We start from the raw sequence: 19,143 nt of genomic DNA, 5'->3' as shown, positions 1-19,143 counted from the left end.
ACACAACACACACACACACACACACATACATACATACATACATACATACATACACACACACACACACAAACACAAGACACACACAAACACAACACACACGCACACGCGCGCACACACACACAACACACACACATACATACATACATACACACACACACACACACATACATACACACACACACAAACACAACACACACACAAACACAACACACACACACACACACACACATACATACATACATACATACATACATACACACACACACACACAAACACAAGACACACACAAACACAACACACACGCACACGCGCGCACACACACACAACACACACACATACATACACACACACACACACACACAGCGAGTCATACGAGTGTGTGCAGCCCTGCGCACACATCAACACAGGGCTGGCTCCAGCGATTTGAAAAAACAAAACGCACAAGCTGAAAGTCCAATGGGTTTTTGCCAAGAGATGTCTTTTTTTAGAATTGAATCTTGTATTTAGTGAAACCGTCACAAGCCTTGTTGAAGGATCTTAAATGTGAAAATGGCATAAACAATCACCAAACAAAAGTGTATAGTGAAGTTAATTTCAGTTGTACACAACAGAAAACAAGTATATACTTCATATCGAAACAAAGGAAAAATGACATGGTATTTTTAATAGAAAAACATTTCAACAATATGAATATACAAGTCCTTTCAATTGGCTCAAGAATTTTACAAATTGTGGTATATTTTTATTTTTTTAACCAGAATCATGTAGTACAAATAGCACCCCTCTGTGAATCTAATGGGGTTCGCAGAGTAAGCCATAAATACCGTCCTTTTACCTCAACATCTGTAGGACTGAACACAATCAAAAGTTTGCATGTAAAAACAAAATATAAATTCATAGTCTCTAGTCATACTAGATGTACACGGTCCTAGATTAATACTTATATATTGCTGGAAGTTTGGGGTACTGCAGGTCAGAGACCAGGTGGTGCTCTTGGGTGACCCTGTCCCGCATCCCTCTCAAAACCGTAGTGCAAGAACGCTGATGTGTTTGATTTGTGTAATAGCACACACCTTCCTGTCCTGGTTAACATCATGAATTACCCTTGATTGATAAACTCCCGACACTTCCCCAAAACCCTTCTCTGAATTCTCTTGAACACATTCTGCACAACCGATCTGGGATTGGTTATCTGCTGCAATTGAGGTACTTTAGTCTTCCCAATCTGGAGTTTATAAATTACTAGATTTTTTTTGTTCCCCCTATCTTCATATATACATATTTTAGCAGTATTGATATTGAGAGGATCTGTAAACTACTCTTCTTAGCTTGTATAAAACATTTTCATTCATTTTTTATTTTAAAATAATATAATTCATGCTTTACATTGTTTCCAGACAACAGCCAGTTAACTCTCCTGTAAATACCATAAGACAGCGATGCAGGGAATGTAGGAAGTGAGGTAATTATGACCAGTACCACTATTATTAGAAGCTAACAGATCAGTTAGGCTTTCAGTTTACACCTCTCAGAAAGCTTCCAGCACTCAGTGACTTCTCTTCCCAACGTATTCAGTGTGGGTTTTCCAGAGGGCTATTTGATATGCAGGTTACAAAGAGCGAAACAAAGTGTGTGTAGCTAATATGCCGCACAGAAATGTCACAAATGACCAAGCTGTGGTTGCACAATTTAAATAAAAGGTGTGGCGTGTCACGTGGCGAGACAGAGAGGATTTAACCAGCACGCACTGTCCTGCGTCTTCAGTCTGACAGCTCTAACTCACTGCGGTCTTGGGCTGTCCATCCAGCAGTGTGTACCGTGGGTCAGCATCCAGTGTCTTCCAGCTATCGACAGTCCTTAAAGTTCATCCTTCCTCTTTCCAGGATAGTCCATCCCGAAAAATGAGGAGGGCCGTCCATAAATGTCTCGCTCTCGCTTCACGAACGCAGAGAAAGAGGACGCACAGTTCCCAATGAAGTGATCCGCCTGGCCTAGGATGTACAGATCCACCTGAGCAACCTCGGGGTGCAGAGTCACCACCTTGACCTGTTCGGAGAGGAGGGGATGCAAAACAATCAGAAATGTGTCGGGCACAGTGCAAGAGTAGTGGCTATTTAAAAAGAGGCATTGACCACTTCAAACCAGAGTTTTTCCAGATCTGCAGGGACACATGGACCCGGGGACACAAATGGAAATTGGGCTTCAAGGCATTCAAGACAGAAAACAGGAGACACTTCTTCACACAGACAGGCGTCACAATCTGAATAAACTCCCCAGCGATGTGGCTGAAGTGACAATTTGGGAACATTCAAAAACAGACTGGATAGGATCCTTGTTTCACTTAGTTATTAATGGACACCAAATGAGTATGATGTAAACTTTCTTATTATCATCCATTTCTTCATCCCTTTTGATTGTCTGTTTATCTGATTATTTCCCAAACTTTATAACCTCTCACCCTCCTCTCCAAAATGGCAGACCTGATGGCATTCAGGTGGGTTTAGAAAGAACAGGCATTGACACTCCTTGATCATGAATGCACTCATTAATATGGGAATTGGACACTCTAAACAGAGACAGGGAATAAAAAAACAACAGAAAAATTATCTATTGTGTCTGAAATAAAGAAAAGAGACGATCATGCAAGCGTTTAACTCACATTCCCCTTGAACAGCTTCTCGATCTCTCTGCTGTGAGACTCCGAGTCGGTGGCGATGTAGACAGACTTGGCATTGATCATCTTCACCCAGACTTTCAGAGCCCGTTTGATCTCCCTCAGGTCTGGCAGACACATGTCCATGGTGAGGGGCAGAGCGGTTTGGCGGTTATACCCCACACACTGCGGAGAGGCCATGAAGTGTGGCCCCGTCTCCCCGTTCTTTAACAGCTTGCAGGCGTTTTGCTGTCAAAAGAATAATGGGAGCGATAAACCCACTTCTGCCGCTCTATCGACACGTACATTTGTTTAACAGTCACATATTAGAGCAGGCAGGGCAGCATCACCATGGACGCTATTCACTGAAATACGATTTTTGCCAAATACAACATAATACAATTAATCTGTATGCCCCAAACCCACACATTCAAATACAGGAAAATTAATACACAAAATTAAACTACTTATTCTCCTTCACAAATGCAAACTTAGAAGTTACATAATTACTTGGCTTTATATGAGCATATAAATATATCTTCCTATGTTGCAATCACGGTCACCAGGGGGATTTATTGTGCCATACACTAATCTGTGGTAAATGCTACACAGCAGCTCACCCAGTCGGAGCCGATCCTCAGGTGTATGCCCACATAAGGCCGCACTAACAGAGCTTTGATGTGGCCCTCTCCCTGCTGGACCATGTTGTCTGCCCAAACCACATAGCGCTGCAGACCCACATGCTCCTCCAGTACGGGGAACTGAGCAGGGGCCCCCGGCAGTGTCAGCACTGGGTGTTCAGAAGGAGGGAATCTGAAAGCAGAGACAGGGAGGTCACCTGGGGGGAACATGAACGCATACAAGCAAATCACAGCTCACACTGAAACAGCATCCTGCACAAAACACCCCATCCAGACTTAGAAACATTTCAGGATAAAAACATGCATTGGTCTTATGGCAGAAAACAACTAAGAGCATTTAACATTCAGCAAACAGAGGTTTTAACGACACGACCAGTCTAAATCTGGCTGAAAACATGAAGCTGAGGTGAATTAGGAAATTCAGAAAGCAAACTTCAACACACAGTGAAGTCGATAAAACAGTTATGACATTCTGTGTGAATCCTGAAACACAAAGCTCAACAATCCATAAAAAAAGCTGTCAAGTACATAATATATACTTACTTTTTGATCCAGTGCTGCTTGTAGTAGGTGTTAAAGGAAAGGCCTGAAAAGAGGACAGACCTATCGAAATCCACACTGAACTGGTCCCAAAAAGGACCGAAAGGATTTCCATCCTAAAAAAGAAGAATTTCACATAGTCTCAAAGGGGAGTTTGAAGAAATTCAATAAAGTACATGGGCAGCAGTAAAAACAAAGACAGACAGCCTACAGCAAATGCCTAATCTAACAAAAGGCAATCACTACCACCTTAGGACAACATTACTGAATTGTAACTGAAATAGACTGCACTGTAAAAGCAGTTTGACCCCTACACTGTAGTAAACACACTTCTGGATCTCAGAACTGTTCTAAATTTGGAAAAAATGCAGTTCCATTAACTGACCCACAGGTGGCAGTCTATTTTTTGTAATTTATTTTTTTCATCTTGCTACAGTTCTGTTTAAGTGGTGGCCGCATTATAAAACCCTACAGGGCAACAGGCTCAGTAGCCCTGCCGCGCGCTGCATAAGCTGCTGTTGATTTGGAGGAAAGTGACATGACGTTGCAGCATATGCTGAACATGTCACGTGACATTCCTTTTATACAACTTACGTGTGATCAGGCGGGACAGGCTTGCCTAAAATTAAACCCTGCAGCATAAGGTCATTTCAGAGCCTGGCTCCCGCTGCAGTGGGAGAAGCTGTGTGTTTTGTTCAACCTTATGCAACGGCCTCAGCTACTTTACATGGAACTCATGTGCCTTCCCATTCCTAGAGTACCATCCTTCTTTTCTTGTTTTCACTCCATCCAAGTCCCTGATGGACTAGGCCTAAAACCAGCACTGTTTCCTGGTCTTTAGTCACACATGAGATTTAAGTCACCTCCAAACCCCTCCAGAGTGTAATTCCTGAATGAAGCTCACGGGTAATTCTTAGTTATTTGGCACATTACTGAAGATGGACATAATTGTTAACAGTTTATAGAAAGCTGGTCTCATGGGAGCTGTGCTAAAACAGACAGAGGTCCAGCCTGGTGTAGTGAATTACAAGCTATAATGAATTATAAGTCACCAGATACCCAACTACCGTACTTCCACTCCGGGTACCTTCATAGGACAGCTCCTCTTGTCAGGGCTCCTCTGTGCCGCAGCGTCGAAGCAGTACGCCACCCGTGTGCCCGGGGGCCAGCGTGAGGGTGCCAGCTGCACCATGAATTCCTCCAGGCTGACCACTCTGTGGAACTGCAGCAGGGGCTCCATCCTGAAGAAATCCCTGTAAGGAACATGCAACTGTTTGGGGGGAAAAAACTATATTGAAACAGGACATCCTTACATCATCCACACACAATGTCAACACAGGCATCATAACAGAGACAGTGTTCGGTGTTGTGGTTGCTTTGTGCAATGGCCAGCCGTGACTGCTGGTACAGTGTACATCTACCGATCACTAACACGTCGGACAATATCCAGAAGCCAAATCACAAAGACCCCCGAGACCCCTTTATTTTGGTGCACTAGCCACTGAAGTGAGATGGGTGGTTCAGTATTGCCTTCACAACCAATCAAAAGGGTCTGTTGCAACTGCAAGTGTATAATATACTGTGCATTTATACACACACTATGAATTTTGTGATTATCCGTATGCGCACATGCATATCAAATGTTACTTCACACTTGCACACAAGTACCTTATACTTACATTAGTGAAAGGGGGCGCATGATGCCTGTATATAATCCAAGGTGGAACAGCTAGTGTACGATTCAGCATCTTTGCAAAGGCCAGGGAGCCCAAAAAATGATCTGCCTGATTACCAAACCTCCCTGAAATAAAGGAAAGACTGGGCTGAATGGGCTTCACAAGCACACATGGGAATAATAACGGCAAGTACACTGAAGGGAAATTAAAAAAGATGTATAGAAAGTGTTTGACACATAAATCAGTATCCAGCTTTAATTGATTAGATGTAGGCTATAATAAGAACAGATCAGGATGCTCTGTATTGTCATTTCAATGTGGACGTATTTGCAGTATTGTCTAGAGACGGTGATATGCATTGACTGGGATCATCTGTTAATTACTCACAAATGTATATCGCATGAAAAATAAACTTAATAAAGCAAAAGTGCAATCCTAAATCTGTGCAAACCCAAACATGGTTAACTCCCTTACTCCCTGACCCTACTGCCAGCTAATATAACCCGCACACATTATATTAAGTAACACAAACACGTTTAAAGGTCCTTACCCATACAAGGGCAATACAGTATGTATCCATTTTCATCCCATACTAAATCGGCCGCACTAGAAAGACAAAGTAAGAGCGAGAAAGCTGTAAAAGAAAGCCAAATGTTAGCTGAAAATTTCAGGCTCATGGTTTCAGCGGCCATTGCGAATCTTCCGCCGGCCCACAATGCTTTGCGCGAGTTCGTAGTTAACGCGTTAAATGCCGGACGCTGCTTTTACTAGGTAAAGGTAATTTTGTTCACTTCTTTCAACTGAGTTCGTTTACAGTTTGAACTAAAAATAACTTTGCTAAATCTTGTTCGACACTATGGTTAATTTCTAATACTCTTCAGTGAAAGTGTATTATTTGTGTTTTTGTTACTTTAGTTTTTTTCTATGTTCTTAATGTGTTTTTTTTTATATGAAATTAGTTTATTTGTAGTATTGTTTTTTTCTAGTTTTTTTTTTATTGGTTCAAATAATATCTGTTTAAAAATGTCTCCAAATACGGTGAATTTCCCTCTCTCTCCCTCTCTCTTTTCAATTTAGACAATAGATGCTCACATGTGACTGAGTAACAAATACCCGACCATGCAGATCTCTGTCTTTGGGGGGGAAAAAAAGTTTTATTGATTTCCTTCTCATTTTGAAAGTAGTACAGTGCAATGCAAGGGATTTTCGTACCAGAGAGGAATCATTTGTAAAAGAAAAGAAAAAAAAAAACCTTAGCAGTGGTGAAAACAGTGATCTTTAATTTAAACCTCTATGGATGCTGCTGCAGTTATGTGAGCACCACCTTAGGTGGCAAGCACTTTTTGCATTTAAATCCAAGTCTATTTTGCAATTTAATTCGCACCATCAATAATTTATACTACTAGGCATTTATTTAATCATTGTCTGTATTTTTGTATTGAGTCTAAAGGTAGATTCGAATATATCATCAAAATAAATAACGTTTTCACGAAAGCGCTGTGTAAATAGTAGCATTTGAAAAAAAAAAAAAAAAGTTAAATTAACTACTATTTTTAGAAGTGGTTTCAGCTAGCAACGTTTTTGAAGTATTTTCCCCAGGACTGATAACTAGCCAGGAAGACGTGCTGTGGGAATCATACTGTTTGTTGTTGTAAGAGAGAAGTCGCATATTGTGCCATCAATCTTGTTGAAATACTAATTGTAAGTCAAAGAATGTTGTGATTCTTTTTTTATTTTATTTGCACAGAAGTGATTAATTTGGGGCATTAATTGCTCTGAATTGATTTCACATGTTCCAGCCAAACCACAAAATTACCAGTGAAAAAGGGGGCAAACGGAGATTTTAATTAATATATTTCTGATTTGTCTTTATTACAGATACTACTTAGGATATACTTGGTTTAGGAGAATCACGCTTTCTCACTTTAAATTGTGTTTATTATACATCTCATAAACAGTGAAAAACCTACAAGTCTCTTTGATTGAAGACTACAGATTTTTGCTGCGTTTAATGCTAACATATTGCCAGTTGAAGACTTTGCAAGAAAGAAGTATTATGCAAAGAGTCATTTTGATAGACGATTAAATCGTTTCAAATGCTTCTCCTATTAAAAGCAAGTTTTATAGCTTAGTATTTTTAATTGATTTAATTATCTGATTAGCACAACCATATTTATAAGCATTCCAAAACTCTGTTTGTATTCTGCAGAATAATGTGAGTCACAGCTGTTGTTGGATAGGAGTTTTAAGCACAAAAGCAAGATGGACGCAAGAGCAATTGTTTTTTGATTCAAGTTTACATGAACTGGCATTGGTTTCTGTGTGTTTCCTTTCAAATTAGTGTCAGAAAGTTGTCTTTCTCATGAATGCATTCCCACAGTTTAAGCATTAAGTCCAAAACCTCTCCTACTATGTGTGTATTGAAGTGTACAAAAATAGCCAGCAACAACTGCTTTTTGGAATGCAAATGCAGCAGTTATTAAGACAGTGTCTATTAAAAAACAAAAGTCAAAATGCAATTGATACAGTCATAATCATTTTCTAAGGGCATTGGGGAAATGGCTGTGACAAGGACAGCAGTATTTTATTTAATTCATAATGTTCTTCTTTGCCTCTGAACCATAGCAAACTGTGGAACCCCCAAATCAACTTCTTCACCTGGTTTCTGTCAAACTTTATTAGGCACACATGAGCTGATACAATCAGTGTGACACTTTTAATGAAGTGAAATAAATCAAACCCCCTCATATTAATCCCAAGCCTTTACCATTTGTAAATCTGCATTTGCATGAAATGTGACTTTAATCACTGCCGTCAACGTCAAACCAGCGAACCTCCTTGAAGTCCCTTTGCCTTATTTACAGCCCAGTTAATGAATAGCGTGTGAGCAGAACATCTGTGTCATGACATCATGGCATAAAAAAGAGGGAAATGATGAACCGTGGCAGGCCTATTTTATTACAGCCTCCCAACGTCCCGATGGAACTGTCCCTGTTAAAATGCACATGGCACTGCTTTTCATTTCACTTCTTGGTTACTTCAGCCCATTATTTCTCTGTAAGGTAGAACTGTGATGATCAACTGGAAGTATTGGGAAGCAATTGGCTGTAGATTGTGCCCATTCCATGTTTTAGCGAAGCACAGTGAAGCATGTTGCCTGGATGGGAGAGCAGTTGCCAAATGACATTGCTAGGGAATGTAGAAAATCACTGCGTGCATCACCATGTATTTAATTATTGTTTGACAGAGGATTTGTCCTTCTGTCTAGTGGATCAAACTTATGATTAGGTCAGGTCACTGTATACCTTTAATTCAAGAGGACAACAAACAATCTGGATAAAAATGGATGATGAATATTTGAATATTTACATTAAAAATCATAGTAAATCCGTCGTTTTAAAGATATATCAATAGTGTTGTCTTTATTTGAATAAGAGCTAACTATAGTCTAGCAGTAAAACAGGGTTCAGAGGTGCAGTGCAGCATATGTCCTCGCTGGGTTTCCATGTGCTTAACTGAGGTAGGTGACTACCTATAACTCAGATCTGTAGCTGACGGCATTACCTTATAAAGTTAATTGTGCACTAATTACTTAATTACTATTTATTACTGTATACACAGCGGTATAATTGCTGTAACCCAGTAAAGCAGAAAATAAGCTCAAATGAATGCAGGCTGTAAAGCATACATTTGCAATGAACTGTAGATTTAATGTAATTTCATTATTCTTTTCTAAGTAACTTAATGAATAAATGAAGGTACAGACAACTGAAAGATGCAGACTCTACACATCTACTGTAAGTAAACTTACAATAACAAGAGATCACCCCGGTAGGTAGATCGATTTCCCTGATAGTGCTATTTTCTTTTCAGCCTTGCTCCAAGATCAATCTCAGTCACCCAGCTGTTAACATAAGGAATACTTTATGAAGTATGTTAATTTTCTTTGAATGAGGTCTGGTGGACCCTGGTCAATTGCTACCAGGTTGTAGAGCTGGCAGGCTGCTCTCTGTAGTTTCTCAGAGAAAAAAGACTTTGTTTCAGGAGTTAGTGCGCATTCATTCATAGCTACCCTCTCTTCCCGACCCCTCACTCTTTCTCCCTCCTTTCCTTCTCTATCCTGGAGACCAGCTTCTTCTACCTGCAGGTCAGTCATTTGATATCACCTTTGTACAAAACACAAACACAGAAGCTGAACACAATGTTTAAATATAGGAGAATGCAGATGAGGATAGGCTGGGAAACATTTGGGTTGAGTGGAGAATGTCCATTTATGAAGTGAAATGATTTTGAGTTTGAGTTTTTTGGGAGCAGTGGTGGAGGGACTAGAAAATGCATACTGAGGTTCCCGGCTCACCTGCTGACATGTTTTCTCTCCCACACAGGGACAGCATACTCCCCATTTTCAACAGAACAAAGGAGGAAGCCAACGTTGGAAGTGCATGATCAACCTTCTGTTGGATCTCCAGATCAGATTGAGCATTAACCAGCCAGTGGCAGAATAATACAGGCTTGCAGTAGATCTAGTAGGCAAAAGAAACTGCTGGTGAGATGCTCAAGGCTACTCATTGGAAGCGTCTTGTCTTTATTGAAGAGGAAAGGCTCTTCACAATGTCTGGACAAGGTATGGTATCCCAACATGCTTTTCTCACATTCTCCCCCCCACGCACTGTTCCTAAATGTCTCAAGTGTGTTTGTCTGTCAGTGTGGAATCAGAAATTCAATTACACATTATTTTGTTATTTACTGATGCATGGAGCCCCTGCCTTCACCCTCCCTGAGCCGTGTTGCGTGCATGTATGTAAATAAGAGACTGTACGGTTTGGGTTGTGAGAATAAAAGAGCACCGAGCCCAAAAGCTGCCTCCACATTTCTGTGCAAAAACTCACTGCTTCCAAGTTCCCATTGTAAGACTGTGTGAGACAATTACAGAACACGTACTTCAGATTGATTGCTGGATAAAAAGAATACAAAATACTTCACAGAAAGTAAGAGGAATTAAATGCAATATAAACCTATTGCAATTGTTAATGGTAATAATAGTGGTAGACATAGTCATTCTGTCATTAATATAATTAGTACTTCTTGTTGCAGAGTGTAAGCATTCAACACCCTCTCTGGTCTCTATGGCAACATGAGATCCACCCAAGGTGTTATCAGCTGACTGCAGGCTCACCATACTGCCAAGAGATCTGATACCACCCCCCTCCCCGCCTCTGCAGGACTGAGAGAACCCCCACCCATCGGTGGTGTATAAAAGGAGAAATAGGACACCTTTCAAAGATGTTATCTGTCATGAACATGGGAAGAGTTGAAGAAAAGTGCATAATTGTGTGTGCTCTAGATGTGACATTTGGTCTTTTATTTTCAGATCTCTCTCTCTCACACACACACATCTGATCCACAACCTGTTGTCCAGTCAGCTTGAAAACAGTGTACTATCCCAGCTTTTCAGTTTCTGTTTTGGCATAACAACAGGTCAGTTAAGATAATAAGCAGATCAGACACATAATCCAGTTTTCTGCGGCTGTTTCGAAGTGACGTTGTGACCGATCTAAAAATAATGGTCTGCACAAATGAAATAACGGTTTCAAACCTCTGTCATTTTTAGGACAATTCTGTGACTAGAAAGGGTAATGCCTGGAAGTGGTTTTTCTGTTGGGAATGAGGCTTCAGTTGACCACATGGGTCTGTGGCATTCAAAGTGAACAACAGTCACAATGGTGTCAATTTTGTCTCACACTCCAACTGTTTGTTTTTTTTTTTTTTTTGAGTTGGTGTGTGTATCATTGTGTTTTGGTGTAATTTAGCAAAATGTTACTTCAGTTCGCTTTAGAAGAGGCATATGAAGAGAAGTTTATATTTCAGGGCACAATCAAATAAATGGACAAAAAAAACATTAAAAAGGTTGTTTTAAGCACCAGAAAAACTGAAAACTACATGCAAATGTGTTTGCACAGGGAGACGTGCCAGGAAACTAAACTAAAATCTAAAAAATACCAGCACATATCCAGCTTTAATGGTGTAATTATTGTTCTGAGTATATTTATCCTAATTTATGTGTGTACTTTTCAGCTCTAAATTGCAGCTTTGGTAGCTGAACTTTACATTTTTATAGTGTGTTCCTTTTGTAATTACTGCCACTGTCTAGTCTTCTCTGCCACTGGAATGCAACCCAGCTACCAAGGATAAATACTGTTGGTTACATGAAACAAAATGGACTGGAATATAGAGGGAAGGCTTTAAAGAGATGAAGCTGTTGTTCATTCAGAAGAGGGAGGGGTTCCTTATTTGAAAACTACAGAAGCACAACCGTGTGCTAGCATGTTAACATGGCATTGCGTAAACACACAAAAGGGACAGACAACAGAGATGGAGACCATGTTTTGAGGAGGAAAAGGGGATCAGACATGACCAAATATTTAATAACATACTTTTTGTGTGTGTGTGTGTAAAAGCATAATACACGCACCACAGCAAAGCTTTTGTGCTTTGTATTTTACCTTCAAAACGAGGATTAAGGGGGTTAATTAGATTCTTACACGACTAATTATAGTTTCCAGGTAATGTTAAATCCTTTTAATATCAAAATACATTTCCTTTAAAAGAACTACAAATGACCAATGCCAATGTATAAGTGGGGAAGCATATCTGTGTAACATGATCTTGAGATTTCCTCTCAAGGCAGAGAAAACATCACGTTTGTACAAGTCCCCCAGTAAATGAGGAGAATTTTAATTCACTCTCTGGATGCTCTACATTCTACTCAACTCCATGTGATGCACATGTAAAGAGGAATGTGTAGAAAGATGCCCGTGAACTGAGTTTGGTAACTCAAATGTTAGATTTCATGCTAGAAGTAGCTGTCATATGAGTTAACAGTTCTGTTCATGTTAAGAGTTTGTCTGGTTTGAAGCACATTAGACCAAACCTCTGTGAAACTGGTCGTTTATCTATTAATAAACATACCCAACATGAGGATCAGAAACGGTTGCCTGTTTGTTATATACTGTTGGAGCAAAATAAGTGCCAGATGTTTATAAATCTTCATGAGCTAATTGATGTTTTGTGTTTATTTGTGGATGGCAAGTCTTGGAGAGAAGTGCTGATTTTGATAGGTCAGGTTACACAAAGGGGTTAGATCAGGGAGGGGGGGGGGTGTAACAAGGATGAAACGGGCAAATTGGGATGATACTGAAAATTATTTGGGATTAAAATCCTCTGCTACTTATCTGTAAACAAACACAGATGCTCCAGTGAGTCCTCCCTACTCTTGCTGTTCTCTCATCCATAGTTAATGAAGCCCAATTATGTGGAGAACAACTAAATAAAATTAGTGTTTGAAGATCTTGTTTTATAAGCATGTTGAAGAAAATAAGCGCAACATTACAGGGTACTTTAGTGCTCTTTAGAATCAATATACAACCTAAATGACAGAAAAGCCAAAAGACTGCAATCAAGCTTGAAGTGCCTTGACCACAAAATTAAAGAAACAAACCAACAAACAAGATGTTGGTGTCATTGTTTTTGTGCCCCTCTCCTAGCTCCGGCTTTAAAGTTTGAAAGGAAAATAGCTAAACTCATGTTCAATTAAACTACAAACAATTTCACTTTGATGAAAGGAAATGCAGAAAATTGCTTAGTAAGATATGTGCAAGTTTTAGAAAGAAGGCATGGCCCTACTGCATGAGAATATCTGTCTTTTCTCTAAGGGATTAAAAAACACACATTATATTTGACAAAACAAAATGTTCTGAACAACATGACAAATCCATGTCCACTTCTTTTCATGTTATGTATTTTAGCATATCCATTTTGAATCATTCAAAAGTAATTGCCATGGACTTACATCTCAGAATTACTTTTTTAAAGATATTGTAGTTTTCCTTTTGCTTTCCCCTCAGTACTCTCTGTAAAATGTTTGAAATGGAGTAAGAACCTCTGCTTGCTGTCCTATTGGGTCCTATTTTCAATTCAGATCATCCATTTTATAAATCTGTTTTGAAGTTGGTGCCAAATTACGGAATTAGGAAAGTTGGTTGTTTTAAATGTCAAAGACAATTTGATCTTTCTGCAATTTATATTATTATTTGGAGAATCTTCTCCCTTTTAAACTGAGAGGTGTGTAGGAGTCTATGCTAAATGTGTCAACGTTAGTTTTAAAACGGAAGACTATATATCACATTTTCACAGTTAAAACATCACAACTCAATTAAAACTATCTTATAACATGTAATTGATGATATTTACATCTGGACTGATGTCAGTATTATTTACAAGGGGTTACATTAAACAAAGTCCTCTAATGCTAGCTTTAGCTCTGGAGGAAATTAAAATGAGAAAGTCAAGCCCATGTTAACACAACCTGGTGATTACCAGAGACTTAAGGCATGCATACAGATTACTGCTGTATATAATATATAATCTTAATTTATTTACTTATCATGTTTTTGTTTTTTTAAGCAACATATGGCAAACAATTAACCATATTAAACAAAACATTGTAACATTAAAAACCAATGCAGTTTGACTAAAATGAATTAAAACACTGCAACTCAAACACCAGTATGTCACCTTTGAATTATCCTGCATGCCAAACATTAACTGCTATGTGATTTGGTTTGAACACCCACCCCTAGATTGCATTAATAATAAAGACAATATCTGCAACAAATCACACGGCTGGACTGATTGGGATTCCTGCATTTCATTAAATCCTTTTGGTATTTTTAAATTTTTGCAACAGAATTTCGAATCAAAGGTTCTTTATATATGCTTTAAAAATGTTTTATATATGCTTTGAAATTATTGTTTAATAAATGAAAAATACAATGCTATGACCAGAATTAACCCCACACGTCAGTGGAAAATGCAATATTCTACTTTTAAGTTTTAGCCATTTTCATTTATTCAGCTGAGAAGACGTGATCTGTTCCCTGCCTAAACACACAATGAACTTAGATATTATATTTACTTGAGCATTACTCTTTTCATACATTTTAAATTACTAATTAACAGAATCTTATCTTTTTGAGGTTTGTTTGATTCAATTATTCTACAATATTGCCTTTATATTAATTACTTCTTTCATATGAAATATATAAACAGGAAAATAAACTGGTTTATGAAAGAACAAAAACTTGTGATGGTTTGTTTCATTATATTAAAATGGAATGTTCTGTTTTTGATATTTAATTTTCTTTTTGAAGTATAACAAGATACTAAAGAGTGTAAAATGTTTGGTATGGATGCCACTGCTTTGTTGCAAAATATTATATAACCATTATTTTAAGTGTAAATACCATAACATGCATACATGTGCATGCATACTATAACTGTGCATTTTTGGGGTTATACTACTTTATTTAGACTTCTGATAGACCTGAAATGTTGATTAATTATTCTTTAACACACAGAAAACGAAATTATTTAAATGTATTGGTATATGCTATTATTTCCCATTTGTCAGTTTTTAATGTTTATAATTAATTACCTTAAATGTATGCTTGTAATCCTGGTAATAAATAATTGACACAATTATTTACCTGTTTTATAAATTGAATATAGAGTTTGTATTTTAGCCATGCTCTCATTTTGTCATAAACATAAAACATAAATAAAATAAAATAATATTTTTTAATGTTTCTTAAATCTTAATTTCATAGGTTTAAGACTTGTTTTTTTTTTACATTTACAATTGTTAAAGAACACTTTGATACAAAACAAACCCCTTTAAGAAGACAATTTAGGCAGAATCAAATCTTTCAAAAAGCAGGCTACTTTTCTCTGTTGAGCTGATATATATATATTTTTTTGAATTTGTATTTTTTATATATATTATTCAATAATGATCTTTTATTGAAAATAAATGGATTCCAAATAAAAAATGCAAAACAAATGGTTTTATATTACAATTCGTTTTTAACTCTTATTCTTTGTTCTCAAATGAAGTCCTCAAAACAGACAATACAATTACTAACAGGAGGGGTTTACAATCAACAACAAATTTAATTCAGTAGTTTCTGCTGTGTTAAAAGCTTCCACGGTTTTGCTACACATTTCGATTTTCAGTTCAAAGGCATGCTTTATTTATCTCGGTGTGTTTTGGATTTCCCGATTTTACCTTTTTGTTTAATTTACAATCCAAGCAAAGATGATAATAATCATCTTCATCATCATCATCATCATAATGGTAATTAAACACGTGCAAAACTAAATCAAAATAAATTGATTTAACTTGAAAAAACACCCTATTGTTTAAATTCACGTTTTGTTTTGTTTTTATATATAGAATAACATACAAATTAGGACAGACTGTGATCCTGATTAAAGTGTTTTTTTCCCCCCTTCAGTGAAGAAAATGTCTTTGGTTGGGATGTGGGGGGGCATGAGGAAATGAGAGGATGTGCCCTGGAAGTGATTGCTTAGCCCCAAAACACAAGGTGAAGCAGGACTACAAGAAGAGCAACACACGTGGGACCCTGAGAGCTCCCAATTGTACTTGTGACATCACTCACAATATGGCACGATTCCGCCTTTTCTGGAGTCTTTGGTGGAGGAATGTTTCTTTAATAAAACAAAAAATAACTCCAATGTTTAAAGGTGTTCGTACAAAACAATGGCCATTTAATCCAGGTAAATTGTTGTGATTATTTTTAATACATTGTGTTTTGTTTTGTAATACAAATTACAATACCATGACACAGTTTATTTAATTTGAAGTGGAATTTGCTGAATCAAACATCAATGTAATGAAGTCTACAGTCTGTCTGTGATTAAGTGAGATGCTGGATTAGACCACATATGATACCGGAGAACAATGTATGCAAAAGCATGTGATTCAGGACCAAATGAACAATATAGCAGAGCACTTCACTGCAGCATGCCTTTGCTTGAACTTTCAGCCATGCTGGAAATAGCATAATACAAAGCTTTAAGTTTATATATTAAAATATATCAATAGTTGCTATTCACTACTTTAGGTCCACCTGTCCACCTCTTCTTAACAACTTGTTTTTGTTAAAAAAAAATAAATAATAATAATACAAAAAAGTCCCAATAATTTCACAGAACGATTCAAGTCTTGAATTAAATGATATAATGGGGAAAAAAAAAAAAAAAAAAAAAAAAAACAAGAACAGACGCCCAATACATTATTGCTGGGGAACGAACAAAAACATAAAGAAAGGGGGACATTATACATATACATACAACATGTCATTGATCATCACGTATCAATATAGTGATTCAAGTAATATAAGGATGTATCACAGCACGACCACTCTGGTTAATATAGGCAGACAGAATGATATAGAACTGGATTATCTGATTTACTGATACATACATCTCCAGGTTCATTGTCAAATCACTAAGCCCTGCAGCTGCTCTTGGTGAGAGGGGTGCAGCAGTCAATGTCCAGTCTGCGAGCTGTGCTGCCATCATCTATTGCTTTAAAATGAGGGGTTTACTTAACTACTCAATAACGACGCTGTACGGGGGTGCATCACTTATTACATGTCTTTCCCCCGCCAGCTGTGTGCTTGCGTTTCCTACGCCTCGTCCGATTTTCTTTCGATATATCTGTATCGTTTCATTCCGATGCGCTGTCAACGCCACCCAAAAACCGAGCGGAAAAAAAAAGAAAAAGTTTACCAAGCCCTGTAAAAAAGTTTGTGAAAGTGCCTGACGTCACTCCCACAATGCTCCCGCTCCAGAGCTGTGGTGCAGCAGCAGCCTGGGGAGAAGAAACACTCAGGCCCTGAAAAAAGAAAAATTACAGAAAAAAATTGGGGAAAAATAATAAAATCACAGATCGGGGAGAAGAAGACCTGCGAAGGTGATGTGGGACATCCCACGGTAGGTTTGCGCCCGGTCGGGGATCAAATGCGGCCGGGGTTCCTGGTGAAATTGACTAGTGAAATGCTGGAAACTTTTTGGTGGGTAAAACTGCTATTTTTTTTTTTTTTTTGTGTAAGTCTTCCTAATGCGGCTGCACTTTGTGATGGGGGGGGTTTGATATGAGGGGATCTGACTGATCATGATCCTAAAATCGCCGCCGGGCATCGACTGCTAGTTCGCCATCCAAAAAGTTTCCAAATGTGCGGAGAAGGAGACGCTTTTAAATGCCTCTCATGTAGCTGAAGCATGTACGAGCATCGGGGGATTTAATTTTTAATTACGTGATCGCCTGCCTCGCTGGAGGAGGTTTGTCGATATTTACAAGTTGTTTTGTATGTATTTCAGCTCGGGTTCAAATGCACTTGGTGTGCAACTGGTTTGACTATCGTAGTTGGTGTTCCGTGGGAGTTTTGCTCGGCTAATTGATTTTTAAGCATTTAATATGTATTTGTCCTATGGAGACCATGCCACTGCAGAGCCCAGGCACCGTTCATTTTAATGATACTGTCTTACTTGCAAGAATTGCTACAACTTCACGTGTGTCCTTTGCTTGTGTGGCTTTGTTATGTATTCATTTTTTCACTATTACTGCTCCCAGTTACATCTGAGTTGTGGGGGGAAAAAACCAAAACGAAAAGTTTGTAAATAACTGTAACGATTTAAAGCATTTTTTCCCATCTGAATGTGTGCGCTTTGCAGGACCTGCGATGAATTTATCTGATGTTTTCGTCGGTGTGTTTTGTCGTGGATTCAGTGTAATTCTTGGCTGATTCCGTATTAGTTTTCGATAATTTTTTGTCTTTATTTCCAACTATAATTAAAAGCATGCGCCGATCTGTGGAATAAATCATATGTGTGACAGTTTTGGGTTTGTGGTTAAATGCATTGTTTGTTGAGTTTGGTCTTTCTGATCCGGTTCATGTTGGTTATTTTGTTATAGCAGATTGATGTTAAATCAAAAGCCCATTTCACTTCAGTCTGTGTATATTTCTATGGAAACGGGGGGGGAAGATGTGGATGGAAAAACTACCAAACCAAACTTTGAATGAAGTGTGGCACACCTGATTTCCCATCATAGCCACACTTTGTATTGTATGATGCTTTCATCCGTGGTTTGTATGTCACTACAACACACACACATGGCAGACTGTGCTCTCACGGGTGTACTGCTCTGTACAAAAACGCACAGCCTCCTCAAAACAAAAAGAAACGAAACCTATTGACTGAGCAGTGTTTCCAAAGGTGGATATGTCGTTTAGCATGTGTAGCCCTAACCAAACCCCGTTATTTATTCCGTTTTTAAAAACTTGCCTGCAACTTGTAATTGAAGAAAGCATCACCTGCCACTTTTGCTCAGATATTGACTTCTAAACTATAATTAGTATTAATGTATTTTATCTAAAACTAGAATGACTCCTAAAGCAATGCTTTTCTGGTTGAACTGTGACAGGCGAACTAGGCTAACCTATTTCCATAGCCTGAAGCTACATAATAAGGAAATGGAAATGAGATTGTCACAAGACAATGGGTTTCTTATTGACACTGCAGTACAAGTTGAAACAGATATTACCCTCTTTTTTTCTTTCTCTGCTTCCATTCTTTTACTACAAACTTGAACAACAACTCCTGCTCCCTGCTTTTTCTTCTTCTTCATCCCCCCGCCGATCATTTGAGCTGTAGCCAAGTGAAAATGGCCCAAGCATGGTTTGCTAAAATGAACCCCTTCCCCCCCACC

The 19,143-nt window shown here is 38.3% G+C and overlaps 2 protein-coding genes and 1 long non-coding RNA gene across 4 annotated transcripts in view; 2 read left to right on the top strand and 1 right to left on the bottom strand.

Moving 5' to 3' along the window:
• Positions 1-644: 644 nt before the first annotated feature.
• Positions 645-6,234, bottom strand: pofut1 (protein O-fucosyltransferase 1). The gene is made up of 7 exons (XM_066702276.1): positions 6,061-6,234; positions 5,514-5,635; positions 4,922-5,104; positions 3,838-3,950; positions 3,274-3,466; positions 2,660-2,902; positions 645-2,046 (listed from the first exon to the last, which is right to left on the bottom strand). The coding sequence occupies exons 1-7, from the start codon at positions 6,200-6,202 to the stop codon at positions 1,858-1,860; spliced, it is 1,185 nt and encodes a 394-aa protein (XP_066558373.1). The 5' UTR covers positions 6,203-6,234; the 3' UTR covers positions 645-1,857.
• On the top strand, positions 6,196-12,498 carry LOC136748498 (uncharacterized). Its single transcript, XR_010816589.1, has 3 exons — positions 6,196-6,281; positions 9,896-10,134; positions 10,605-12,498. It is a non-coding gene; the product is annotated as an uncharacterized LOC136748498 (long non-coding RNA).
• A 4,718-nt stretch (positions 12,499-17,216) lies between these two features.
• plagl2 (pleiomorphic adenoma gene-like 2) overlaps positions 17,217-19,143 on the top strand; it is a 29,395-nt gene continuing 27,468 nt past the window's right edge. For both annotated transcript variants that reach the window (XM_066702275.1, XM_066702274.1), the window contains exon 1: positions 17,217-17,366. The gene's annotated coding sequence lies outside the window, so the exon portion shown is untranslated. The remainder of the gene's footprint in view (positions 17,367-19,143) is intronic.

The sequence above is a fragment of the Amia ocellicauda genome, chromosome 4 (assembly GCF_036373705.1).
Source record: "Amia ocellicauda isolate fAmiCal2 chromosome 4, fAmiCal2.hap1, whole genome shotgun sequence".
Lineage (NCBI taxonomy): Eukaryota > Metazoa > Chordata > Actinopteri > Amiiformes > Amiidae > Amia > Amia ocellicauda.
This window is presented reverse-complemented; position numbering and strand designations above follow the sequence as displayed.

What these genes read in the sequence shown, in the direction of transcription:
- pofut1 (XM_066702276.1), bottom strand. Translation starts at nt 6,202, where the DNA reads ATGGCCGCTGAAACCATGAGCCTGAAATTTTCAGCTAACATTTGGCTT. An exon ending in TGAGGATCGGCTCCGACTGG is followed by an intron (nt 2,903 to 3,273) that starts GTGAGCTGCTGT and finishes TTCTTTTGACAG; the next exon opens with CAAAACGCCTGCAAGCTGTT. An exon ending in AGAAGCTGTTCAAGGGGAAT is followed by an intron (nt 2,047 to 2,659) that starts GTGAGTTAAACG and finishes CTCTCCGAACAG; the next exon opens with GTCAAGGTGGTGACTCTGCA.